Raw genomic sequence first — 26,423 nt, 5'->3', positions numbered from 1 at the left:
TAAGACAATATTGGAGTGTCTTGGAGTGAGACCAGGTAGTTGTTCTTGGATAGCTCGTAGAGATAGATGGCGTGGTCGTCGTCTTCTCCTTAGTCCTTATCGCACGGCCCAAGCAGGACAAGGCGGTGGTGTATGTAAGCCGCGTGCGGGATTCCAGTCAATAATGAATGCGCCGCAAGTATTCTGGCGAGGGGGAGTGTCGGCGCTGGAAATGAGGGCAAAGGGTCAAGGAAGCAGGAAGCGATCGGATGGTAGAGGAAGTTTGTCTGGTGAATCTATTATTTGACCTCCAGCGCCTCCGGACGAAGCAGAAAGATGAACGTGGAGGAAGAGGGAAGAGGAGAGAGAGAGGGGAGCCGGGCGGGTCAGCAAGTTTGGGCCTTTGGGTTTGGTTCCGACAAGATTCTGATGACGAATTGGGCGGCGGGTGGCAGTGGCCTCAATAAGAGCACTCTTTCTGTGCACGGCAAGATAAAGAACTTTTTCGAGAATGTTGTCAATAAGAGGATTTGGGTACTTCCACTCTGGAGGTCTGAACAATGTCAATGAATAATCATTCTTGCGTCAAACAAAGGGTTGGCTGATTACCTTGTGAGGCTTCGGGTTCACTCCATGCAAGTACTATCAATTGCACACCAACAACAATAGGAGAACCAGAAAGGAGGCAATTGATTTATTAACGAGCTCAAACCCTGCAGCAAATTTGAGAGGAAAAGTGAAGAATTCAAAGAAGCAAAGACTACTGAATAGAGGAGGTCAAGTGCTGCACATATATTAGTGAAGGCAGCAGCACGGAGGTGCGGAGTAAGACCGGGCAGTGGCCGGACAGATTAATTAATATAATTGCTAGCTCAATAGAGAGATGAGATTGACCTTATGGTTTACTATTTCCATATCTACTTGACCCTCTCTGGGTTCATAACTATCATTATTGGTGAATCCTGTATGGTCATATACAAGGAGTAGTGGCTGGTCAATATCATCCTCTCGCTACATATATCCAAAATCACCAGACCACAACTTTCTATCCTGGGCTCGGCTCAGCTGTTTCTAAGTCCCAATTCACCATTCCAGCATGAATACCAATCCTCTGTTACCCAGCCACACCGCAGACTCCGAAGACAAAGATTCTGGGACTGCTATACTTCTCGTGGCAAACTGGCCGCGTACGCCTTGGACTTGGCATCAACCATCAGTCAATGAAGAACCACGGGCCATAGCCGATGCAGTAATTCTCCCTTGGTTCAAAGGAATCTAGATGGAACAGTTTTGTTCACTATATCTACTTTGTGGCGGTGCTTCTCATCGTCCATGATTGTGAGATGAAAGCGAAGACACCCGAGGATCTCCATCTACGTCATCGTAGGCCGAGTCGGCTAAGTTCTTGGATTCTGGAACACTTCCTGAAACGTATGATGCTGGAAACCTTGGCATATATCCATGGTAGATCTGTTTACATATTTAGGACGATCTCGAACAGGAAGTGAAGAGATATCAGAGGTTAAAGAACAAACAAGTCGGAGTTATGCATTACATGCCTGAAATCGTGATCATTTGTGTCTATCAATTTATCATACCCCGTCTAGTCATCTCGCTTTCGAATACCTCAAGACATCTCTCTCCCTACGACTGCTCCATGCTCAAATATTTGTCCTCGGCACCCTTGATGCACTGAATGTTGGCACCCAGCTTGTTCAGTGTCTCGACGTACTCGTCATACGGATCCGAGTCAAAGACAATGCCACCGCCGGCTTGCAAATAGGCAACTCCATCCTTGACAAGCATCGTCCGGAGCGCGATGCATGTGTCCATTGCACCAGGCACCAGATTCATCCCGTCAGCACTCGAGCTATCGAATCCGAAGTAGCCCACCGCGCCCGCGTAGACTCCGCGCTTTTCGCCCTCAAGCTCAGCGATCAACTGCATAGCTCGAACCTTGGGGGCACCGGACACAGTTCCCGCAGGGAAGATGGATCGGAACGCATCGAAGCGCGTCTTGTCCGGCCGTAGAATCCCCGACACTTGCGACACAAGATGCTGAACATGCGAGAATTTCTCCACCACCATCAACCGGTCGACCTGAGTTGTCGTAGGATCACAGACCCGGTTGACATCGTTGCGCGCCAAATCAACCAGCATGACGTGCTCGGCTCGGTCCTTCAGACTGCCCCTCAACTCGGCGGCCAGAGCATCGTCCTCCTCGGCAGACTTGCCGCGCTTTACCGTTCCCGCAATGGGGTGCGTGATGATCCTGCCTTTCTCCTCCTTTACGAGGAGCTCCGGACTCGCTCCGACAAGTTGGAATTTCTCGCAGTCGATATAGAAAAGATAAGGGGATGGATTGACGGTGCGCAAATGACGGAAGAGGTTGAAGGGATGCAAAGAAGTGGGACGTGACAGGCGCTGCGACGGCACTGTCTGGAAGATGTCTCCCTTGGAGATATGTTCCTTCAGTCTGGTCACATGCCGCTCGTACCCTTCCCTACCTATGTTGGATGTGTATTCTTGGTTCGGAATAATCGGTCCCTGAGGGGGAAGGGGACATTCTGGCCGCAGCAACAAGTCGATGGTCTGCTGGAGCGCCTCTTGGCCTTTACGGTATTCCGCTTCAAGTTCCGAATCGGTGCTCGGAATAGGAATGTATGTTACGACCTTGATGACCTGGAAGAAATGGTCAAAGGCGACAATGGTCTTGAACATCATAAAAAGCGACTCGGGAATCCCCAGCACGTCCTTGACTGGCCGAGCCGTCTTGGGCTCAAAGTATCGAACACAGTCATAACCCACATATCCGATGGCTCCTCCGGTGAGCGGTGGAAGTATCAACCCGGGGACTGTCGCAACACGAAACTGCGAGAGCTCTTTTTCAAGGATGGGGAGAGGATCGCACTCGGGGCCATGACCTGGCCCAGTCTTGAGAACTTTGTACGGTTCTGTGAAGGAAGACACAGTCAGCAAAACAGCCCGAACTCTTAGAGTGACTCGGGGAAATAACACCGTACCTGCGCCAACGAAACTGTATCTTCCAATTGTCTCCGTAGTAGCAGCACTCTCATAGAGAAATGATAATTTCGATCTACTCATCGATCGAACCACCTAGTCAGCGTTGTCCGTTACACCAAAAGGCCCAGACAATCCACGACTCACTTTTCAGCAAGCTTCAGGTAAGCCAATGTGGGCGTCAACAGATCGGCTGGTATACTAGCCGTCAACGGCAGCAGATTTGGAGGGTATTTTGCTGTTCTCGAGTTGTTGATCACATCTCTGGCTGTCTCAAGGGACGGCACAATGGTAGTCTGAGTCATCGGACAGTGGTCAGCAATTGGCACCGACCGGGATCGCAAATAAGCAGAATAGAAAACATAGTTCAAGAAAACTAGTCTGAACAGTATATACTCACAGAGGGCGCCATCCTCTCGGTGATAATTCTGATGGGTTTGCGTGCCGAAGGGAAAAGGCTCTCTGCGGGGATTTGAAAGTGCCGGGTGATGGGGAAAATAATGCCCACGGAGTTAATCACTGTTCCGCCGATAGTGGTGGTGGTGGTGGTGGTTATGACGGTGGATGAGTATGATGAGTAGCACAAAGTATTTGCCAGCGACAGCACTTTTCGACCGCTGACACAGATTATCAGAGGGTCAGAGAGGTAAGAAAAGAGGAATTGAGACCTTTGAAAAGAATAAATAGGCCTATCCTTGCTCAAATACGACTTGTCAGCAGCCTCGAGAACTGGTCAATAGATCAATGTGTGATTGGTGGACCAGAGTGGTCTAGCGTTGATGCACCGCTCTGATAGTATACCTAGAATTATGGAGCCATGTGTTTTTGCATGGTAATAGAACTAATAGATAGTAGGTAAAGGTACCTTAGGTAACTGGGACTACTGACGATTCAGATACTGACCGTCTATTTTCTCACTGCACTTCACATGATCCGCCATATTTCTTATTCCCTCCCCCTTACTGCGAACTCCTTTTGTCTCTGATGATGCTCAAGCTACAACTGAATTTATCCAAGTTCGATTTTTGTCGATACTAGTCGAGTCACTCTGCCTTTGCACCGCATAGCATCTCAAGTGTCGGAAGGACCTTTCTGTCAAGGTCAGCGAGCTTGATTCACGGTTTCGATCAGCTTTCAATGTCCTTGTATTCCCCTTGCGTTTCGTACGAGAGATCTAGCAATTGGATTGGACAAACGGCAAATACGTATTCCCCTATGTACGTCTAGACAACAAAGTACATGCATACGAACAGCGAATCATAATGCCATGGAGACATCACACACGATTCCCGATACCCACGAGTGTGATAAGTATTTGACAGTGAATCACACCCTTAGTCCCAAGCTTGCGGAAGAGTTCCCTGCGGAGGGAATGACGCCCGTTTCAGACCGCCTGGTAAGATTGGCTTTCTTATCGAAAAATGCGCGCTTGTCAGAAGAACAAAATATTATTCTGAGCAGCTGCCTTGACAGCATTGAATCCATTTTCGATCCACGCCCAGGACTGACCCAAGAAATTGCCCAATGCCGTCCCAAAAGTGTCTGCACGGAATGCGCGAAAGTCGTTACTCCTGGCGTTCCAAGCACTCGTCACGATAATAACGACGTTGGAATCTCCAGCACCAAAAAGGCATATATCAAGGAGCTGACAAGCGTCCTCAATGAAACCACCGAACTCAGTGAAGAGTTCAAGAAACGCAGAAAAGAGTCGCTGCAAATTTATGGTCTTTGTAACCGGGAAATTCGAAGAATGACACGGAGCATATCTGTACTGGAACACGACGTGCATGAATTGTGAGCGGTATCTTTACCGATCTTTTTATCGTACGCCCCAAATTGACCAATCTGATTTCCCTTGTAGGCAGAAGGAACTCTGGGAAGAGACGGCGGAGCGTGAAGGGCTTCAAGGTACAGTTAATGGGTTGGTCGGCTGGGTTGAGTCTTGGCAGGAACAGCATGCCCAGGTAACCGCATCCAGGTCGCATAAATCTGGGCGAAGGCAATGGCCACGACGTAAGATGGAAAAATGCAACGAGGAAACCATCGGGGCGCTTCTTGAGGGTATACGCGCTTGGACCCGTGGATGGAGAGATGTCGAAGAAGCATATCGCATACGAGAAAGAGAGCGCAGGCTGAAAATGGAAGGTAGACAAAGACAGCAGCTCGAAGACATTCAAGAGCACGGCACCTCTGGAACCCTCTGAGATCGGAATTCGCGAAGACAAATTTACCTGGGTTGGAAGAGGAAAAGAATAAGTCGCGCCCAGTGTGCCAATCACCTTAATATTGCCACATAATCCGAAGGAAAACGCTGAGCCACCATGCACCATATAGTTCATGCTATCAGGGTATAAGTGTAAAAGTAGATGATTCACGAAGGGTGAAGTAGATACTCGTAAATTGTCGCCAGCGGTCAAGCTTGAAATGATGGTAGCCAGACGCGGTTATGCACCGGACTGCGTAGTTGTAGACTTTCAGAAGGGTCGTAAACAAAGCGGGAGTACCCAGTGGGAGACCACCTATCCTCACTGATTGCCGGATGTGGTAGCAAGCTCATCAACCTGCAGTCGTCACCATTGGACACAGGATATGCTACATGAGCTGTTTGTTCGGATTGACAAAAGTCTTGCGGTGCGTCGAGCCACGGAGTCTCTTCGCCCGTTGACAAATGACGTCCAATTCAACGTTGTAGATTGATTACTGCCAACTGTTTTGACATTTTCAGTATATGGTTAAGTAATTGACAAGAAATTAGAGACATACCTGTTTTGCGAAACCGAATGCAAGCTTCTTACCATCGGTATCCCATGAAAGGGAGCGATCTGGCAGCGACTCCACGGCTCCGTTTTGTTCATTGGCCGCATGATCTGCTTCTCCTTCTGACTTTGCTTTATCGGAGCCGGGTACGACCCAAGTAGCCATCGCGGTACCCCCTCTCTCTGCATTCCAGATAAACAATCTGTCGCGGCTGGCAGCAGCGACGGCGTAACCGTCAGGTGAGAAACAGGCGGCCAGACCTGGCATTGACTGACCGAGGACCAGGCGATGAAGACAGATAAAACGTTTTGCTTCCAGGTCAATTTGCCAGATCTTGACTGTATCGTCGGTGGATGCGGAGGCAAGAACGACAGAAGGACCAAGCTGGGTCTTTTCAGATGACTCGGGATGAGGACGCATCTCAATGGACGTGATATCTCCTTGGTGCGCGTCGTCGAGATACATATCATGCGTTGGCACCCAAAATGCAGCAGTATCAGAGGATGCAGCCACTGCCACAGGGGAGGAGCCGGCGTTGGCACAGCGAACGAAGGACCAAACTCTGTCTGATTCGCCCCATGAGAAAGTCTTGGCGATACGAATGCTGGAGTCCACATCGCACTGGTAGACTACACCGTGACCGCTGGCATAGGCCTGTTTGTGCCCGAGCCAGCTAAGGTCATAAATCGAACCATCCACCACTTGAGGAGAAGGAAACTCATCTGGTCGCAATGAGTCATCCCAGATTGCCAGCTCGGAAATCTTGCTATCCGATGCTACTACAATCAAATGGGAGCTATTGTCGGCCCAGTGAAGTCCAGTGATCATGCGTGGTACTTCTGGAAGGAGGTCAACAGCGTTTCCAGCCACATCGTACATGGTAATGGAGCCTCTCATGTCGTTGTAGGTGGCTACAGCAAACTTGTGGCCCTTGGGATGCCACGCAACGGCCGAGACGCAATTGCCGTCCCCTCTGCTTTCGACCAACTTCTCCTGCACCGGACCGGAGGAGGTAGATTGTAACCTCCACAAACTGCAGAACGTATCTCCAGCTGCAAGGACAGTGGTGGGATCATTGGGCCGCCACAAGGTGCGCGTCACGTGATCGTTTCCAGCCACATTCAGGATGGTGGTGTTCGGGCTGAGGTCAGCAGCCTTGGCGGGACTGATCTGGACACCCACGCTGTGGCCCGTTGTCAGCGTGAAGGTTGGCGCCGCGGCTGCTTCCTGCTCCTGCAGGTGTGGTCGTACATCCATGTTCACGTCACCATCGCCATCCACGTTCGTTTCGGCAGGCGATGGCGACGCGGCAACAGTCAGTTTTTTTTCTGTTTCCACGCCATTAGTGTCTACGTCCATAGGGACTCCATCACCGTTGACTTCTCCGCGATCGCTTTTCCCAGCTTTTTTGACGGTAGCGGGCGGTAGTTGGGGGCCACCAGCCTCGGCCGTCGGGTGACCATTACTCACGCCGCCTTCTCGCGCGGCTTTGCTTGTAGACGAGTCAGGCGCTTGGTCGGTGCCGGTACCCGCCTCTTCTGGACCAGCTTGGCCTTTTTGCGTTTCTAGCTCTAGCGACACCGGTCCGAAGAAATATTTTGAAGGTGTGAATGGTGTTGGATTGCCATCCTGTAAGCAAAGATTAGAGATCTTCGACAATAAATGTTTGAGGAAGACCAAAAAAAATTGTAAAAAAGGGGCGGGATGTTTTCAACAGCAGAAACATGCCTTGTCAATGGACTGCTCGAGTTCGTAATATTGGAGTCCCTTTTGAACCAGAGATACCAGTGCGTGCGTTCGAATGTAGGGAGCAAACGGTAAGCTCTGCGGATCATGGTTCCATGCGCGCTGCAGCGTCACTGCAGCTTCACCATGGCCTGGATACGAAGTTAGATCAAGACTTTTAATTATGGATTCGCCTTTTGCGAGATATCTGATTTTATGGCGAGAGAGCGAAGTCTAAAAGCTGTGAAGACCAACCTGATTCTTGAAGATACCTAATAGGTGTTAGTGTCCTGGCAATGTGAGAAGTCTACCATCATGGTAGGACTGTGTGGCCGTTGAGAATGGGCATCAAAGGTCGGCAAGGGTGATCAGCACATACCTCCATATTAAGTAATTAACGTGATGTGATGTGAGGTCGGGATGTTCCATTGTTACATGCGAAGCAACTAGATTCAGAATCCGCTCGCATGCCAGGATTTGACAATATCCAGAATATAAAGGTCCTCAACTGGAGAAGAAGGAGAGGATCAAAAGATGGCGCGGTACAATGGGCTTGCGAGATTCAAGATCCGAAGGATTGACAGGGTGGGCCAGTAAAACAAAAAGAAGGTTCCTTAGGTTCCTTTCGCCGATTTTCCTACCCTGCAAACTTAAGGTGGGAGACGCGGAGTCCTTTTTTTGGGGTTCAAAGAGGGGAGGCTCGATTGGGACAGATGCAGCCAAGACTGTGACAAGGGAGAAATAATGATAAGGAAGAAGACGAAGGAAAATAAGACCGAGTTTCAGGAACAACGCCAATGGAAGTGATGAGGAAGGGGCTCGTGAATGAAGATGTAAGGAACCAATAATAGGTAATAGGTACCAGATGTTCCTCCTCAAGCCTGTACCTAGACAAGCTAATGCGAGTGTTGGCAAAGAGCAGAGGTGTAGGTAAGTGAAACTAGTCCTGTGCTTGCGTAACTTTTAAGAAAGATTATTTCTTCCGTTGCAGAACAGTAGGAAGTAATAAGGATTAATGAAAATAATAATGAATAATAGCGGAGGTCATGAGCCGGAACAGAATTGAGAGATGGGTGGCTCAAGGATTGCAGGCCCGCTAGTAGTGAACTGCAAAAAGTCGGGATTGCACACTGTGGAGGAACTCTTGTCAAGAAAGAAGTTGGATCCAGATTCCTGATTGTTGCTGACTGTCCAGTAAGACAAAGATTGCAAACTGCAAAAGGGTAAACGTCTTTGTGAAGAAGAAAGAAGAGGAAAAGGAAGATTGGGTAGGTATTTTTGCCTACCAAGGCGGCTCTAAGTCTGGGGACTTGCTGCTTAAAGTTTCAGCTTCGAGCCAGACTCCAGTGGTAAGGTCACTGGGTTAGGCTAACCGCGTCCAGTCAACGACAAGATGTCCAAAATTCGAAGTCAAAAGTCAAGAATCCAAAAGGCATGGAGACATGATGGGCTTGTCTCTCGTTGTGGCGTTTAGCCCACAATTCCACCATCTGGCTGAGGCTAGGATTAGACTAGCGCGTGCCGTGCAGTCAGAAAACCCACCGGCCCCTTGGGACTTTACGCTTTTGGGTATTTATCTAGCTAAGGTAACTAGGTAAACTTCTGACGGCCAAATGATCGTCTAGGGCGCCTTTTTTTAATATTTTGTTTTTCTGGTTCGTTGGTTTGTCCATTGGGGTCTAGGGTCAGCGCTTCCAGCCTAAACCTTTTCTTCATCTATACGGCTATCTTTGTGATTTCGCTGCCCGCAATGTATTCCCTCGATGTTGCTGCTTGTGGTGGATATTGTGTAGATATATACTACGGAGTATTACAAGTCGTATATATATAAGGTACTGAGAATGAACCATTTCCTGTAGAGTGCCCTTCCAAATTTGCTCATTTCGGTGCTCCTGTTGAAGCTCTGAAGAAACTTCCTCTGGACCTCCACTTGATGAAAATGCTCAACAGATCGTAAAGCGCAGCCAGCCGTCTAAGTCAGTCCTGACACAGCCAAGGTGCGGGACATGCTTACAGTTTCCCAAGGCACCAAGGAAAAGCATCACGTCAATAGGACTCATCCTGAGGAAACGCGGCTAGCTGCGAACGGTACCGATGGGCTGGTCCATTCGACAAGAAGTAGACGACAATGAGTTTTTGTTCCCAATAAATCTCTACTCGTAATCGCCAAAGATATCATGTACCGACCGGTAAATCTGGGTACTGCAGGTGGACAGCATCCATCTTGCTGCCTCGGAGTTGATGGAAGACTTGACAAAGACTGAATAATTAAGGCTATCAGCAGTTCATTTAAGCTACGGTGTTCGAGACACTTTTGCTACATGCAACTTGACATAAGCCAAATACCTGCGTCGGTTTGTATCACTCATTGTGCGGGTACGACGATTATGACCACCTTGCAGACCAGGTGCATCTATTTCCTATCCACCTCGTCATAGATCATTTATTCCAGACTTCATAATTATTGTTATTGAACCCAACTGTTCGCCAATTCTCAGAGATAGGAGTCAGATTTACTCCAGCTAGATCTACTCATCCAATCATTAAACGCGGTCCCAAAGTCCAAACGGCGCTCAACCTCCCTGTCGGACGTGCACTTGTCCGGTCGACCGCCTTTCTCGTAAAGTCCTGCCTACGGTACGACATCTCCTACATCTCTAGATTCCGTGGGCTCTCGTCAACAGCCTGCGGTCTGCGCTCTAAATGAGCAGCCGTGAGTGCTCTCCTCGACAAGATGCCGTACCGAATCAACATTCCTCCTGCGACCCGTACTTGTCTCATCAGCCTCGTCACTCTCTCCTTGCTGTACAACATCGCCCGATGGCGACAAATTGACACTACGGGGAAAGCACCTACAGCGACACCTATCGTTCCCTATTTGACCCTCGTGCCATCGCAATTCTTCTTTTACCCATGGACCCTACTTACGGCCACGTTCGTGGAGCAGAATATCTTTACAGTACTCCTTAACGCGGCTACTCTGTTCTATGGTGGGAAATACCTGGAGCGCGCTTGGGGTTCCAGAGAGTTCGCGAAATTTATCGTCATTATCGCAGTCATTCCCAACGTGGTGGTAGCCCTGGTATACCTACTATGCGCCGCCATAGGGGCGAGCTCAGTGAGCGGGTATGAGATCTTCTCCCAGCACGACTGCATAACCTCTTGCGCTCTATCTGCTGACTCCCCTCTCTAAGCCTAACGCAAATATGTGGTGGCATATCGATTCAGTCGTCCTTCCTCGTCGCCTTCAAACAACTCGTTCCCGAGCATACAGTCACGATCTTCAAAGGACTGGTCAAGATGCGCGTGAAACATTTCCCCGCCCTGTTTCTGTTACTCAATACAGTTAGCGGGTTGGTTTTCGGAACGCAAGTCGCAGCGCTCCTCGCATGGCTAGGCCTGCTGGCCAGCTGGTCCTACCTGCGATTCTACAAGCGGCAGCCAGACCTCACGGGCACGTCGACAGACGGACAAGGAATCAAGGGTGATGCAAGCGAGACGTTCGCATTCGCTTGCCTCTTTCCGGACGTTATGCAGCCGCCAATTGCATTTGTTTCTGATCAGATCTATACGCTCCTCGTGGCGCTCAAAATTTGCACGCCATTCTCGGAGGAAGAGATTGCATCCGGGAACCAGCAAGTCCTCGCGAGAGGTGAGGCGGGTCTACCCAGCCTACTCAGCAACCAAAGAGGCGGAGGAATGCGTGGTTTGGGAAAACGTGAAGAGGCTGAACGAAGACGGGCGCTGGCACTCAAAGCTTTGGACCAGAGACTCCAAGCTGCCGCCGCAGGAAGAGCTCAATCCCAGTCGACTACATTGAATCAGGCCGGACCCAGCCACGCTCACCCAGCGACACCGACTGTCTCAACGGGCCAGCGTATGCTAGGGGAAACGAGCTACACGCCTGATCATGCATGAACCCTACATTCGTCGTTTCTCGTGACCACTCTGGAGATACCAATCTCTTATGAGATACTGATAACTCAAAATGGGAACAGATGAGCTTTTACTACTCTCAACCGTCTACACCGTCACAAACGCTGGTTTCTGCAATTTTCCCCTATGTAGTGGAACCGGATTTTCACGGGAGGGACTAAAACGCTTTCTTCAAAGCTGCCGGGACCTCCCGTACTATGTTCTGTTTATGTTGTCACTTGCTATGATGGAATCTGCTATGATGTATATGGCGTAAAGTGGATATGCAACCGAAGTAACTTACGAGTCAGAGTCGCGAAAACTCTCATATCCGCGTATTCGAACATTTCCAAGCACTTCTCAAGACAATTTTGTAAAAAGAGTTTTCCCAAAACTACACGATCAGAAATAAAAGAAAGGCTATGTTACAATTGATCATGCCGATGTCGTTTTCCCACAGTCAGAACCCATCTCACAAACAGAGCTATGTACCCAGAGACCTCAGAATGCGAAGAAGACATTCTCCAAAAACAAAACCCCAAAGAACGACATCTTACGACTGCCTCAGTCTCTCGACCTCGCCTCTCGCCTCCTGTAACATCCGCTCTTGGTCCTTCTTCGCCTGCCGGATAGCAGTCACCCGCGCGCGGTCCTTATCCGACTGCTGACGCATCTGCTCCAGCTTCTTCAGTTCTGCCTCCTCCTCGGAAGTCGCCTGCAGCTCCTCCGCCCCCGTCATCATCTTGACCTTATTCCAGATCTCCTTGTAATCGAGGTTCTTGAGGTCAACGACGGCCGTCTTCTCTGTCTCTGACGGCGGAGGGGCGTACTTGTCTTCAACCTTGGAGGCGCTCAGCGCCGCTGCTTTGCTGGCTTGCTCGGCGAAGTATATCGTTAACGCGGCGGGTCCTTCCTGCTCATCGGTTTGTTTGACGGTCATTCGGACACCAGGGTTATAGTACTTGAGTCGAGGCAGGCAATTGCGCCAGAAATGTCGTGCGCCTTGGTGGCCGCCGTAGATCTTGCGGGCGTATGTGAGGTGCAGTCGGGTGATGGCTGGGAATTCTGCGGTTGCTTTTGAGGCAGCTGGAAGGATTGCAGCACCTGTTCCGACGCGGACGTTGAGGATCTGTACAATAGAATTGAGTTAGCGAATGGTATATCGGGTTCACTGAAGGTGGGTTTGTTATATTGAAGGAAAGGCGGCTGAGGCTAGAATTGAAACCAGCTCGCGATAGGAAGGACAGTAGAATGGGTGTTTTAAGGGAATCCGGCGGATCATACCCTCTAGAAATTCTAGGTCAGCAAAACGGTTCAATGAGCAGACAGATTGAGGTGGCCGGGGAACGTACAGTCTTCAGCTTCCGCATCCGCTTGAACAGGTTCACCATCTTGAGAGTTGTGGGAGCGCACAAGGACCAGGTCCTTGTGACAGGTGGGATGAAATGGAGAGATTGACAAGATCAATGATAGAACAACAATCGACTCTCAACTACTACTCCGTACCAGCGGGGACTAAAGGGAGTTCTGGCTCGAAGCTTAAACTTGACTTTCTGGAAACACGGCGGAAAGAAAACGATCCAATATATACTCACGTGACTTTTATAGATAGCCTACGGTGTTTTACTCCATGCTGTCTTGTTAAGAATGGGGGGTCAATGTCAACAAACTCGCACTTAGTAGAAGTTTCCCATTTATAGATCTCAATTGACACATACCAATTCTTGCTTGCTGCTTGGTATCCTCGAGGCGTCTCTGCTTTGGACTCGGCCTCGTTCATGGGGAAGTTATGCCAGTGAGTCAACGCAGAAACGCTAGGCTTTTCCAAGCATATACGTAAATTGCATTACGTTTTTTCGACTAGGCTGCACAGGAACATTCATTTGATTCATACCACTATATCGCTGTTACCTGTTGACTACAGCCAGCATCAATTTGAGCTGGTGTTCTGACCTTCAAACTCCACCAAAAGCAGATAGATGGCACGTGCGCGATAAATACAACTACTGTCACCGCCGTTACATACGCCGTTTTGACTCACAAATGGCCGGCAAGAATTTCGTTCGATAGAGCCAAACCCCGCGGTGGATATATAGTAATTGACCTCCACAACCACGCCTCAGGGCTCTCCCATTTTCTGTTTGCATCACGGCAGACTTCACTATTGAGAGCCATGGCAGCCGCTGCTGCATCCGCTGCTGCGCTCGACCCGGGCAACAGCACCAAGAATACTCTTAAGCTCGAAAATGTTCGTACAACCTGTTACCCCTCCCCCTCATTGAGCGTTTCGGGTGGATTTACTGCTAATTGCTTCTTGTTGATCTAGACCGAGAAGAGAGACACTCTTATCGCCATCGAGAAGAAATACCAAGCACAATGGAAAGAGAAGAAGGTGTTCGAGGTCGATGCCCCGTCGCTATCGGAGGTTCCTGCCAGCACCATGTCTTCCGCAGAGCTTCGGGAGAAGTACCCAAAGTTCTTCGGAACCATGGCATATCCTTACATGAACGGTACTCTGCACGCTGGTCACAGTTTCACGGCCAGTAAAATCGAATTCATGACCGGCGTTGCCCGCATGGAGGGTAAGAGGGCTCTTTTCCCTCTCGGTTTCCACTGCACGGGTATGCCTATCAAGGCCTGCGCAGACAAGCTTGCCGACGAAGTCCAGAAGTTCGGCAAGAACTTCGAACGCTACAGTGAAGAGAGCGAGGAGCAGGACCCCACGGCAGTTGCAGCCCCTACGCAGGAAGTCAAGGCTGAGCAAGAGAAGTTCTCCGGAAAGAAGAGCAAGGCCGCTGCGAAGACCGTAAAGATGAAGTATCAGTTCCAGATCATGTTGGCCATCGGCTTGCCTCTTGAGGAAATCCACAAGTTCGCCGATGCTAACCATTGGCTTCACCACTTCCCACCCCTTGCCATTCGCGACCTCGACAGCCTCGGTGCTAGAATGGATTGGCGCAGAGAGTTCGTCACGACCGACGCCAATCCTTACTACGACTCTTTCGTGCGCTGGCAGATGAACCGCCTCCATGATCTCGGCAAGATCCTGTACGGCAACCGCTATACTATCTATTCACCGAAGGATGGCCAGCCTTGCATGGACCATGACCGCACGGAAGGTGAGGGAATTGGCCCGCAGGAATACACCGCGATGAAGTTGCAGGTGAAGGAGTGGGCCCCAGAAATTGCTGAGCTGGTCAAGGGAAAGATCGAGAATGATGCCAAGGTTTACTTCGTGCCAGCCACTCTGCGTCCAGAGACAATGTACGGACAGACTTGCTGCTTCCTTGGTCCCAAGATTAAGTACGGAATTTTCAAGGTCAAGGAGAAGGAATACTACGTCGTGACCAAGAGAGCGGCCTGGAACATGGCCTTCCAGGGGATTTTCTTCGACAACGAACACTTCCCCAAGACGCAGGACGAGCTGCCACTCGTCCTAGAAGCGCCTGGTTCCGCCTTTGTGGGCACCCTTGTTAACGCCCCACTGTCGTTCCACACCGAGGGTGTGCGTATTCTGCCTATGGAGGGTGTCTCTGCCACCAAGGGTACCGGTGTCGTTACATCAGTCCCCTCGGACAGTCCCGACGACTACGCTACTTTGATCGATCTTGCCAAGAAACCCGAATACTATGGCATCAAGAAGGAATGGGCCGAGCTGGAGATCTTCCCTCTCATCGAGACCCCGACATACGGTAACCTCACCGCCCCTGCGCTTGTCAAGAAGCTCAAGATCAACTCTCCCAAGGATGTCAACCAACTTGCACAGGCCAAGGAGCTGGCGTACGGCGAAGCCTACTACAAGGGTACTATGTTGGTTGGTGAGTTCAAGGGCGAGCCAGTGAGCGCCGCCAAAGAGAAGATCCGCAAGTCCCTTTACGAGAGCGGCGACGCCTTCCCCTTTGCTGATCCTATGGGTAAGGTTGTTAGCAGAAGTGGAGATGACTGTGTCGTTGCCTACCTTGGTCAGTGGTTCTTGAACTACGGAGAGAATGACGCCGAGTGGCAGCAAGAAACCTTGAAATATGTCGCCAACGACCTCAACACGTACCTGCCCGAGACCAAGCACGGTTTCGAGAAGAACCTAACGTGGCTGAATCGATGGGCCTGTGCGAGAACCTATGGTCTGGGATCCAAGCTCCCATGGGACCCTAAGTTCCTCGTTGAGAGTCTGAGTGACAGTACCGTCTACATGGCCTACTATACCGTTGCTCACTACCTGCATGGCGACCGCTATGGTAACACGCCCGGTCCGCTGAACATCAAGCCGGAGCAGATGACTGATGAGGTCTGGGACTATATCTTCGCGCGACGTGAGCTTAGCGACGAGCTCATCTCAAAGAGCGGTATCAGCAAGGATGCACTGCTGAAGATGCGTAGAGAGTTCGAGTACTGGTACCCTCTGGATGTGAACGTCTCCGGCAAGGACCTCATTCAAAACCATCTGACTTTCTTCCTTTACATTCACATCGCGCTCTTCCCACGGGAATTCTGGCCCCGCGGTGTCCGTGCAAACGGACACTTGCTCCTGAACGGAGACAAGATGAGCAAGAGCACGGGCAACTTCCTTACACTTAAAGATGCTGTCGAGAAGTTCGGTGCTGACGCCTCTCGTATTGCGTTCGCCGATGCTGGTGACGGAATCGAAGACGCCAACTTCGACGAGAATGTCGCTAACAGCAATATTCTCAGGCTCTTCACGCTCAAGGAGTGGATTGAGGAGACTGTCAAGGACAGCTCCCTGCGCACAGATTCGGAATACTCCTTCTGGGACAAGCTGTTCGATAATGAGATGAACAGTCTGGTTCGCGAAGCCATCAGGCACTACAAAAAGTGAGTTTCTGATGATCCTACATGTGTACTTCCAATGGCTGACCCCATCTCAGTACCGATTTCAAGCTCGCCCTGAAATCCGCTCTCTTTGACCTGACCAACGCTCGTGACGTCTACCGTGAGGCCGCAGTTTCGGCTGGTGTCGGAATGCACCGTGACGTGGTCCTGCGCTATGTTGAACTTCAGGCTCTGATGATCTCTCCCATTGCGCCTCATTGGGCTGAATACATCTGGCTCGAGGTTCTGAACAAGGTTTGTACCTCTGCGTATCAAATGACTCTTTAAGGTAGCTTGACTAATTTTGTACCTCTTAGCCTGAGACAATCCATTATGCTCGCTTCCCGGAGGTTCCCGAGCCCTCCGTTGAGCTTTCGGCTGCCCTGAACTATGTTCGTTCCACCTCTTCTAGCATCACGTCGGCTGAGGCTGGATTCGTTAAGAAGCTTTCCAAGGGCAAGACGATGTTTTTCGATCCTCGCAAGCCCAAGAAGCTTACCATCTACGCCGCGAAGAAGTACCCTGCCTGGCAGGAGAAGTACATCGACCTTGTCCGAGAAGCATTCGATGCTGTCAGCCTCTCTATTGACGACAAGGAGCTGAACGCCAAGGTTGGCAAGCTGGGTGAGATGAAGAAGGCTATGCCTTTCGTCCAGACCCTGAAGACCCGCTTGATCAAGGCCAAGGAGGCTCCAGAGAACGTTTTCTCGCGGAAGCTTCCCTTCGATGAATTAACTGTTCTGAAGGAGATGCTTGGTACCCTGAAGCGGACGACTGGTTGCAAGGAGATTGAGGTCATTGCTGTTGATGAAGGTGGCAAGACCGGTGAGGTGCTGGGCACTGGTGAGAAGAGAGAAGGCCTGTCGGCTGAAAATGCGGTTCCTGGTCAGCCCACCTTCGGCTTTACCAATATCGCTGAGTAGACATGGGCACAATAACCATCTGCTGTTATATTTGCCTTCGATTAGATATAGGCCGAGCTTCTATAGGCGGTTCCACGATCAAATACAAATATTGACGATTTTCTTGCGAGTTCAAAATCATTCCATTTCTTTACAGAGCCATAAAATACCCGTATAAGGCAGGAAAAGAACGAAGTCTACAGAAGCGGACCAGTACACCCCCAATCAATGATTTGCTGGAACAACATGTAGGTCCTAAATTGAACCAAGGTGGTCTATATACATCGAGATCTAGTATATCGGATATCGTGCAAGAATGGGGAGCAATGAATTTTGACGATGCCCTCTATGCCCATGAACACCATCGCTATGCAATACTACACACAATCGCCGAGCTGGCTTCACATCATCCACAAAGTCAGACACGGATTGAACAGACACATACCATACTAACTATCGGGATTGCTGCGTTCGTCTTTTCAGACCAACGTTTTGTCGTCCTCGGGAAGGCCTCTTGCGCTTATCAGCAGCGCGCTTCTCGGCGATAAAATTCCAACATTCGATCGGAGGCCGCGATCCGATATGCTGTCCGTTGGGACTGAAGACCTCAACTCGAGGCACAGAACTTGGGGACTCCGATCCCTCCGATGTTGAACCGGCTCGAATCTGCACGGTAAGCTCCACCCATCCACAACCTTCAATTAGGATGTCTGTCGACATCACTTTGTATGGGAGTCGAGGCACTGGAATACCGTGGTCTTCTACTGCCTTGGCGATGGAGGTCGGCAGGTGCGAGCGAGTCACATCCCACTTCAACTCAAAAATCCCGGCAGATGAAATCGAAGAAATGCTTTCCTCTCTCATAATCTGCTCGCCGGGATAAGGACGCTGACCTGCCTGCATCTCCACGGCTTTTTCTGTTTTGGTAACATGGGCTTCGATGGGGACGAAACAGGCCGCCATCAAGACATGGTCGGCGTTTTCAGCCGTTATTCGGACGAGACCTCCTCCGAGAAGTAGCGATTGCCCGGGTTTCACCGTGAGGCGCTCAGGCTTCTTCCGTTTCGTCATGGTGAGATCGCGTTTGTGCTCGTCACGAACATGGTTCAGCAGTTGACCGCGGTCGAGTCCAGGCAGGTCTATCATTTCACCTTTACCGTGGCCAAAGGGGATGCGAATCGGTGAGACAGTGGTACCTGGCACAGACGAGACAACGGGGAGGACAGGGTAGAGATCTTCTCGAGGCGCCGGCGGCAGTAGGCAGTCGGAACCCAATGCGACATCGTTGAACTGGTTGATATCCGACTCTACCGCCCGGCGTTCAACCAGTTCTGCAATCTTCTCCAGGTTCCTAGAATCCTTGGGGAAACAGGCTTCGATGAAGCTGCTCTTCCCGACATTGGCTTTGCCAACTACCCAAATGCCTCCCCCATGCTCTCTAATATCCTCCTTCACCTGTTTAGTCCACCAGCCTCGATGAGCACTAATCATATGTACATTGCCCAACCGAAATTCTTCCGAGGACAGTTTCAAGGCGTCTCGGAGAACCGACCGCACGTACTCCATCTTGGAGTCAACTTGCTCCTTAGTCGCAGCTAATAGATCGGAGCGGGTTATGACAAACGATATCGTTGGTAACTTCCTCCCCCATCGGTACTTCTCCGTCGAGGCTCTTCGATTTTTTGAGCGTGGTTCTTGAATAGACAAGGCATCGTAAATATTGTCGACAAGGGACAAGGGAAAATCTGCTGCGTCGATGACGTGGTAAATGCGGTTATCCCTGTGAGGCGACTCTTTCAAATATTCCTGGATTGAGTAAATGGTAGGCGTAGGTACGGAAACAGCTTTATTGTGGTGAATTAAGTCGTGACATCTGTCGCACACCTGTGCAGGCGCTCTGGATTTCTCCAAGAAATGGCTGGCAGTTGTGGTGGCTTCCTCCAGCATCGCTCCATCTGTGATAAAAGAAGTTCATCAGCGTCGCCTTAGTCAACCGAGGGAAATCCCAACGTACGCTTAGCTTTTGGAATAGGTACTTCGGAATCGACTAGCTTGAGTATTGTGCTCGCTGCTTTCTCCGCTTCACTCCTCAAGTCAGTCTCTCCTTCTCCGCCTCCAGGCCTGTCGTTTGCCGCTCGTTGTGTCTCCGATATGAGCTTTCGAACATGTTTCCTAGTTTTGCCATAGTAACCCGGCTCGTTCGGCTCGACGGTTTGCGCATAGGCACCACATCCTGGACAACAGACGGGCAGTACATCTTCGACAGGTTTGGAGGGCTCCGGACATGACTGAGCAGTGGTTGATAGATTGCGTAACTGGCTTCTGGCTAAAAGCTGGCTCGGGTGACGGTTGCCAAAGAGCTCGGCATGCGCAAAGAGCTTTCGTGGTGGTGATAGTAAGGAGAGGCGAAGGCTTAGAGTTGGTCGCCTTGACGGTATCTGATGGAATCTGACGGCCCTGGAATAAGTGCACTTTAGACAGTGTGACATTATGGTGATAATTGCCTAAATGCTCATGTTGCAAAAATGTAAGAGACGATCTTCATATGCGATAGATAAGCGTCGGCGGCCGCCCAGATCTCCGGAAAAAAAGTTTATTGTGGCAAAACAGATTGTTTAGATGTAGAACTACCTCTCTACAAGCCCAGGTATAGCACCAAAACTATGATAAAAAGAGGATTACGAGCGCAGTATTCCGTAAATTCTGATTGCTCAAGTTCAGCGAAGATTACAAACATTCCAAAGGCAAACACGCTGAAAATCCCTGACCGTACGTAATTAACATGATATATTCAGAGAAACAATCGTAGTCGGATGTAAAATCAAGCCTTTGCCTTTCCTTTGCCCTCCGGATCATCGATTTGCTCGGTTTCTCCATCATCAGAATCACTCATGAACTCGTCGTCGTCATCAAACCCAATGAACTTCCTGGCTGGCACTGACTTGACAGCTGGTTCTGACGGCATGGGTACATCCCCGGCTTCTTGTTCTTCATCGCTGTCTTCCTCTGAGCTGTTCTGAGTATCCTGCCCACTACCCTCACTAGAACTGGCGCTCGTGCTGGATCCGCCCAGGATCGTGTCGCGTAAGTTATCCGTCCACACTCCGTCCCTCATTGCTGCCAACACAGCCTCCCTGGCCTTTTCGTTCATTTCCTCCTTGTCTTCCATCCACTGTCCATCAATCTTATGCTTTCCGCCACCGTTCTTCAATTCCTCCTGGCGCTTTTCTGCAGCCTCCACAACAGCCTGCCACCGGCGCCGACGCTCTTCCTTTTCTTTCCGATCCATCTCCGGTTTGACTGCGAGATATTCGGCCAGAGCCTTGGCCTCGTTGACCGTGCGAATACGGCGACCGTCAAGGTTGCGACTGGAGCCATTGTCGTCCCCCTGATTGCGCTTCCGCTTGCTCGACATACGTCCACCAGCCGCACGGAGCTGGGAACCAAAACCACCTTTGCCTCCACGCAGGGGAACAGTCAACCGGAGGGGGAGGAGATTCGACGTTGTTGCAACTTCGCCATTGGAGGCGCCAAAGAGAGAAAGTAGACGTTCACATGATGGGACAAGTTGTTTGTTACTTGTTGTGGTCAAGACAAGGGACTGAAGTGGTATAGACGACGGTAAGTATGCGGAGACTCTATCGGTAAGATCGGAGATTGTCGACGTGGATGGGAGAGAGAATGAGACTGTCGAAGGTAGGGAAAGTCCTGGAAAGGATGAAAGGAGTACGTTCACTGCTTGTGATGCCATACTGGACGTTGAGTATCCGACTGGCACTGAAATTAGTGTATTCGAATGATTGAGCGGCTAGTCAATGCCGTTAGAGACGTGACTGCGCGGTCAGGTGTTCGAGATGTAAGTAAAGTGTGAGTTGACGTAGAGGAGGCGTTGAAGGTTGTCAAAGGCGGAGTTGAAGATAAGGGAAGCTGACTAAGATGCGGTGGCTGATGCCTGAGGCTGAAGAAGGCCAATCTCGTATGACCATGTGATGTTCAGCATATCAGGCTAGCGCGCGGATCAGGGCCACAACCCTAACAGGCGTTCCCGAACAGGAAGCGTCGCACTTTTAACCTTGGCTGCCGCTCCACTTGATCACTTCCATCATATAAACCATTCTCCTCGCGTTGTCAGAGCGATTCCCCGAATAGCGCCTGGAACTCGCGACAATGTAAGTGCTACATTTAGCTTCATGGCTTTCATGCATGATTTCGCATTTGTACTAATGTTACTGCAGGCTTATCCCCAAGGAAGACCGCAAGAAGATCCACGAGTACCTCTTCCGCGGTATGTTGCCGTCGCCTCCCAATCGTGTGGCTTTCGCAGCGCAGATTGGTTCGCTCAATTGATGACGAACTCTCACTGACTTGGTGCTTCTTATTGAACAGAGGGTGTGCTCGTGGCCAAGAAGGACTTCAACCTTCCCAAGCATGGCGACATTGACACCAAGAACCTCTACGTGAGTCGACCCCATAACCGCTTGAGGAAAGTCGGAAGATGAACGGTTGCGTCTGACATGTGTGTTTTTACTACTATAGGTGATCAAGGCCTGCCAGTCCCTGAACTCCCGCGGCTATGTCAAGACCCAGTTCTCGTGGCAGTACTACTACTACACCCTCACCCCCGAGGTAGGTTTATTGTCGACCACCGATAAGTTGAGCCGCATCTGATTTCTTTCATCTAGGGTCTTGACTACCTCCGCGAGTGGCTCCACCTTCCCGCCGAGGTTGTTCCCGCTACCCACATCAAGCAGCAGCGTTCTCACGCTCCCCCTCGCGGCATGATGGGTGGTGAGGAGCGCGAGCGTCGCCCCCGTGCTCCCCGTGAGGGTGGCTACCGCCGCCGTGAGCAGGAGCCCAAGGAGGGTGGTGCCCCCGGCGAGTTCGCCCCCAGCTTCCGCGGTGGCTTTGGCCGTGGCCGTGGCGCCCCCGCTTCTTAAAGGAAGGTTGTTCGTCTCTCGGTCATCCAAGGGGTTTTCAAGGATGCTGCAGGTGTGGCTTGAGTAGGCTTTAAAAGTCAGAAAAAGCTGCACCCCTGCTCATCCGATGATAAAAATAGAACTTCTCTTTCTATCTGGGGAATGAGGATTTTTGTACTGCCAATGCCTCTTGTTACGAACTAGTTAGGATTAATGGCAAAATCATCATGACTCAGTTCGATCAGCCCGTGCTACTCGTAGAATTGTTGGTTTCTGTCGGTAAGATGCCAGCACTTGAATTTACACACGGAAGTGCGCAATGGAGCTTGCCTGTTGTCGATATGATCGGAGAGAACAATATAAACAGTTTGATTTCTTGATATCTTATGACAAGCACGATTTCTAAACGGAGAATCTTCTCCTGTCATATCGGATAACTGCCTGCAGAATGACTGATGCGCCTGTGGCACAGTCGTCCGCAGAGCAAAACTCCTCGGGATGATGGCTCAATCCGTCCTTGCACGGCACAAAGATCATACTTGTGGGGACTCGTTTGGAGGTGAAAACACTGTCATGCCCTGCACCGCTCATGATAGTCCGCACAAGTGACTTGGGATTAGAGACACCAGCGTCGGCAACGACGGCTTCCGCTGATTGTTGAACACATTCAATGCAGTCCGGGTGGAATTTCACCGCTGGGGAGTCGAAATCCATGGTCCACTCCACTCGACATGGCTTCCCGATACCCTTACCTTCCTCGGCAGCAATTGCATCGAAATCCTTCCTCAATTCTGCTTCCACGACGGCCACTAGTTCGGTCTCTGGCCCGCGAAGGTCGAGGGAGAAGCTTACAAGCCCTGGCACGGTGTTGACACTACCAGGCTTCGCCTCGATAATACCAACACTTGCCAAGCAACCGTGAGATGACGCAACTTCCCTAGCGCGAACCATCATGCGGGCAAAAGCGTATAGCGCATCTGCCCGGTGCTGGAAGGCTGTAGTACCAGTATGAGTGTCTCTGCCGATGACATTCAAGCGGTACCAGCGGTATGCCTGGACGGCAGTGACTACACCGACACGCTGGTTGGCAGACTCGAGATGGGGTCCCTGTTCGATGTGAAGTTCAAAGTGCGCTGCCATTGGCGTTTCTTTGTATGAGCATGGGACACTCCCAAGGTAGTTGATCTTTTCCAGGGCGGATTTCATCGACTCTGGAGAGGAGGCTGCGGTAGGTAGTGAAGCCACCGTAGGAACTTCCTTGAGGTCATGGGCCCTCGAAAGAGGTATGCACTCCGCCCACACGCCGGACGAAATCATGCTAACTGGGAATCGAGCACCCTCCTCGCTGTGGAAATGTTACTACATTGTCTGCGGCACGAATCTGCGCACGTCATTCTGGAAAACGGCTCTTACTTTGTCCAGTTGACAACTCCTATGCCTCCCTCTGTCTGGATTCCCATCTCGTCAATGACCTTCAAGGCTTCAATGCCCGCAAGGACTCCGAGAATCCCGTCATATCGACCACCGGTCGGCTGAGTGTCCAGATGGCTGCCGATGAACGTGGCAGGCACATCCTTTCGACGCCCCGGGCGTACAGCAAAGATATTGCCCATCTCGTCAATGGTGATATTGCACTTCAGTGCCTTTGCCGTCTCGATAAACCAATCCCTAACTCTCTTGTCCTCCTCAGACAAGGCGAGACGCTGCATACCGGTATCCGTCGGTCCACTGCGCCAGACATCGGTCAGCACTGTTCTGGTCGAATTACACATGGGACCAGCGTATCATGTGGGAGCTTCATTGAAGAGCACCGGCCCAGGTTAAGAAAGAATGCAGGATGCCATGCTTACTCTCCCCAACGAATACCGTAGCCCCATTGACAACTGTGATGAAGGTCTTTCGCAAGACGGTCCTTGTTCGCGCGTAAAGCCGCGACCTGAGCTTCGCTCAATTCCGTAGATAACATGGCTTGGATCCTTGAGACTGAGAAAGACCGTTGAGATCTTATAAATGCCAATTTGACGGAATGTGACGGTACTCCTCGCTTCAAAAGTAATCGGACAGCTGGTGACGCTGCAAACCTAGAACTCCATGCAAGTGCCATGGCGCCTTCCAACGAAGGAACGACGACAATTTATCTACGAGTCCTTGGTATGAAGAACTGCCGCTTGATAGGGAGGCCCTGCGGAGAAAGCAGAGATAAGATGACTGCTCAGGGCGGGGTCAGGCCTATCAACGCGGGTCTCGGGGATCTCATCGAGTTCAATAGTCGTCAATTGGGTGGTTTCGAGCCGTTAGAAGCGGACTTTTGCCCGTTCATCAGGATAGGCTGCTTCTCCAACTCCGAAGATTTGGGGTAGCTGGGAAACCTACAAAGGGACGGGGGGACCTGCCTCGACGGAGTAGTGAGATACCCTCTAGATGCTTTGATCAAATAGGAACAAACTGGCTTGAGCACGAGCATAGACTCATGACTTTTGCTTTGGTGCAGCTTGTCTACCATGTGCAGTCACGATGATCTTTAAAAGCAAGTGTCAAGGGGTGCACATAGCACTCATTGACAACGGCGGAGTAGGAGCTCTCGCAGTGGCACTATAGCCACGGGCTTCCCACTAAAAAGAACACGCACTTTGTATCGTTCCTACAACTATCTGAGGCATACTCAGGACCAAAATGTCGTTAAAAAAAAAGACACGACAATTTAGACTGCTTTGATCCAATCTAGGCAAAAATAAAAGTAACAAAATCGACAGCTATGTCGATGGAAAGGTCCAAAGATTGAGAAGAGGAGTATGTTGGGCAAGCCACGGCCATCTCTGGTAAAAGGCAAGAAATGGGTTCTGAGCTAGCTTGTCCCACTCCTCGGGGAGGTCTCCCAAATTTAGAATATAACCCACCTCGCAACCATACAAAGTGTCTCCGTTCGAATCCGGCTCCCTTCGCCCTTTTCTTTTATTTTCGGTTCTTTTGAAGTTCGCGTACCCCGCATTCAACCCACCTGCCCGCATCTTGAACGATTCATTGACTTCACGATTGATTATTGTCTGCTGTCAATCGGTACTTCACTTAATTTACGTGTATAGCCATCTAAGTAATACACACGTTGTCTACATAATGTCTTCCGCTGCCTGTATATTCTGCAAGATTATCAAGGGTGAGTACTATCTCCTGCCGCCCAGCTTCCAGTGAGCTGTTGCGTCTCCAACTTTCACCTGAAAAGCTTGCGATGACGCCGTACGCACTCCTGCCTGATGGCGCTAAGCTTCTTTGTGAATAATAGGTGATATCCCTTCTCTCAAGCTCTTCGAGAGTGACAAGGTCTTCGCTTTCCTTGACATCCAGCCTCTCAGCCGTGGCCATGCGGTAAGTTCTGGCAGCTTTACGTTGGCCTGCAGCATAACCTACCCGAGATATCAATCCTATACCAAGGCATATGATATCTCATGCAGCCGCTCTGTATAAATTTCGGCGGTTTCAATGCCATTAATGCCGAGAAAAGCATAAATTCGCTAACAGTAGGGCTGAATCGTCTGTACTAGCTCGTGATCCCCAAGTTCCACGGTGCGAAGCTCACTGATATCCCTGACGAAGACCTCAGGGAAGTGCTGGTATGTGAAGAAAGAAGGAAGACACGAGCAGAATTTCGTGTCACCGCCCTTCTATACCCTTTGCACATCCCTGAGGACCTTGTGGGATAAGGTCCACGGACTCTGAACCTTGTCCCCCGCAGGTTACAGGGTCCCTACATAATCTTATTCTCATTAGGAGAAGGCTGACAGGTGTTACCTCATAGCCCGTGGCCAAGCAGATTGCCAAAGCAAGCGGCGCCGAGGACTTCAATATCCTGCAGAACAACGGCCGTATTGCTCACCAAGTTGTCGACCATGTAAGAGACTGTTTCTGGGCGTGAGAAATGAAACACGGCGCTAATCCATACTTTTCTATCTGATTAGGTCCACTTCCATATGGTGCGTTTTTGCATTCGTCCTGGTATATAGAGAAATGGTGCTAACCCGCACATTAACAGATTCCCAAGCCAAATGAGACAGAGGGTCTTGGTATTGGATGGCCTGCCCAGCCTACCGACATGGATAAACTCAAGGCTCTGCATGAGGAAATTAAGTCCAAGATGTAAACCGACACAAACAGTCCAAAAGTTGCCGTCCTTGGCTCAGTACAAGAGCTTAGCGTGGTCCTTCAGTCTCAAATTCATCTCTTATACCATTCAGTAAGAAAGTCAAGACAGTGAGTAGACGGAATCGATGCATTAGTATAGACTGCAATGCTCTATATATACAAACTGTCATCCAGTGCAACCATCATGGCTCATTTTTGAGGCCGTCGATGTCCAAAAGGTAATGATAAGTCAGGTCTATAGTAC

The 26,423-nt window shown here is 50.4% G+C and overlaps 10 protein-coding genes across 10 annotated transcripts; 5 read left to right on the top strand and 5 right to left on the bottom strand.

Annotated features, from left to right (window-relative positions):
- Positions 1–1,623: 1,623 nt before the first annotated feature.
- On the bottom strand, positions 1,624–3,305 carry trpE (anthranilate synthase TRP2; the record flags this gene model as incomplete). The annotated part of the gene is made up of 3 exons (XM_033560232.1): positions 1,624–2,933; positions 3,003–3,076; positions 3,148–3,305. 3 exons carry the CDS (start codon positions 3,303–3,305, stop codon positions 1,624–1,626), a joined length of 1,542 nt encoding a protein of 513 aa, XP_033416123.1.
- A 962-nt stretch (positions 3,306–4,267) lies between these two features.
- On the top strand, positions 4,268–5,136 carry ALT_0230 (uncharacterized protein; the record flags this gene model as incomplete). The annotated part of the gene is made up of 3 exons (XM_033560231.1): positions 4,268–4,794; positions 4,862–4,908; positions 4,979–5,136. 3 exons carry the CDS (start codon positions 4,268–4,270, stop codon positions 5,134–5,136), a joined length of 732 nt encoding a protein of 243 aa, XP_033416122.1.
- Positions 5,137–5,751: 615 nt separating this feature from the next.
- On the bottom strand, positions 5,752–7,911 carry ALT_0229 (SIF2 family protein; the record flags this gene model as incomplete). Its single annotated transcript, XM_089598943.1, has 4 exons — positions 5,752–7,386; positions 7,543–7,634; positions 7,738–7,754; positions 7,862–7,911. 4 exons carry the CDS (start codon positions 7,909–7,911, stop codon positions 5,752–5,754), a joined length of 1,794 nt encoding a protein of 597 aa, XP_089456607.1.
- Positions 7,912–10,216: 2,305 nt separating this feature from the next.
- Positions 10,217–11,400, top strand: ALT_0228 (rhomboid family protein; the record flags this gene model as incomplete). The annotated part of the gene is made up of 2 exons (XM_033560229.1): positions 10,217–10,608; positions 10,677–11,400. The coding sequence occupies 2 exons, from the start codon at positions 10,217–10,219 to the stop codon at positions 11,398–11,400; spliced, it is 1,116 nt and encodes a 371-aa protein (XP_033416120.1).
- A 550-nt stretch (positions 11,401–11,950) lies between these two features.
- ALT_0227 (mitochondrial 54S ribosomal protein mL61) lies at positions 11,951–12,788 on the bottom strand (the record flags this gene model as incomplete). Its single annotated transcript, XM_033560228.1, has 2 exons — positions 11,951–12,526; positions 12,750–12,788. 2 exons carry the CDS (start codon positions 12,786–12,788, stop codon positions 11,951–11,953), a joined length of 615 nt encoding a protein of 204 aa, XP_033416119.1.
- A 782-nt stretch (positions 12,789–13,570) lies between these two features.
- ALT_0226 (leucine--tRNA ligase CDC60) lies at positions 13,571–17,147 on the top strand (the record flags this gene model as incomplete). The annotated part of the gene is made up of 4 exons (XM_033560227.2): positions 13,571–13,645; positions 13,724–16,227; positions 16,281–16,479; positions 16,542–17,147. 4 exons carry the CDS (start codon positions 13,571–13,573, stop codon positions 17,145–17,147), a joined length of 3,384 nt encoding a protein of 1,127 aa, XP_033416118.2.
- Positions 17,148–17,579: 432 nt separating this feature from the next.
- ALT_0225 (uncharacterized protein) lies at positions 17,580–20,541 on the bottom strand (the record flags this gene model as incomplete). Its single annotated transcript, XM_033560226.2, has 3 exons — positions 17,580–19,081; positions 19,141–19,359; positions 20,016–20,541. The coding sequence occupies 3 exons, from the start codon at positions 20,539–20,541 to the stop codon at positions 17,580–17,582; spliced, it is 2,247 nt and encodes a 748-aa protein (XP_033416117.2).
- Positions 20,542–20,795: 254 nt separating this feature from the next.
- ALT_0224 (40S ribosomal protein eS10) lies at positions 20,796–22,063 on the top strand (the record flags this gene model as incomplete). Its single annotated transcript, XM_033560224.2, has 7 exons — positions 20,796–20,852; positions 20,914–20,982; positions 21,276–21,295; positions 21,362–21,459; positions 21,513–21,583; positions 21,663–21,752; positions 21,809–22,063. 7 exons carry the CDS (start codon positions 20,796–20,798, stop codon positions 22,061–22,063), a joined length of 660 nt encoding a protein of 219 aa, XP_033416115.2.
- A 381-nt stretch (positions 22,064–22,444) lies between these two features.
- On the bottom strand, positions 22,445–24,008 carry ALT_0223 (M20 family metallo-hydrolase; the record flags this gene model as incomplete). Its single annotated transcript, XM_089598942.1, has 3 exons — positions 22,445–23,387; positions 23,456–23,797; positions 23,893–24,008. The coding sequence occupies 3 exons, from the start codon at positions 24,006–24,008 to the stop codon at positions 22,445–22,447; spliced, it is 1,401 nt and encodes a 466-aa protein (XP_089456606.1).
- Positions 24,009–25,156: 1,148 nt separating this feature from the next.
- Positions 25,157–26,177, top strand: ALT_0222 (HIT family protein; the record flags this gene model as incomplete). The annotated part of the gene is made up of 6 exons (XM_033560222.1): positions 25,157–25,196; positions 25,323–25,405; positions 25,582–25,650; positions 25,836–25,928; positions 25,996–26,010; positions 26,070–26,177. The coding sequence occupies 6 exons, from the start codon at positions 25,157–25,159 to the stop codon at positions 26,175–26,177; spliced, it is 408 nt and encodes a 135-aa protein (XP_033416113.1).
- Positions 26,178–26,423: the final 246 nt, after the last annotated feature.

Source organism: Aspergillus lentulus, assembly GCF_001445615.1.
Source record: "Aspergillus lentulus DNA, contig: Alt01, strain: IFM 54703, whole genome shotgun sequence".
NCBI lineage: Eukaryota > Fungi > Ascomycota > Eurotiomycetes > Eurotiales > Aspergillaceae > Aspergillus > Aspergillus lentulus.
Note: the sequence above shows the minus strand (reverse complement) of the source record. Positions and strands in the feature narration are given on the sequence as shown.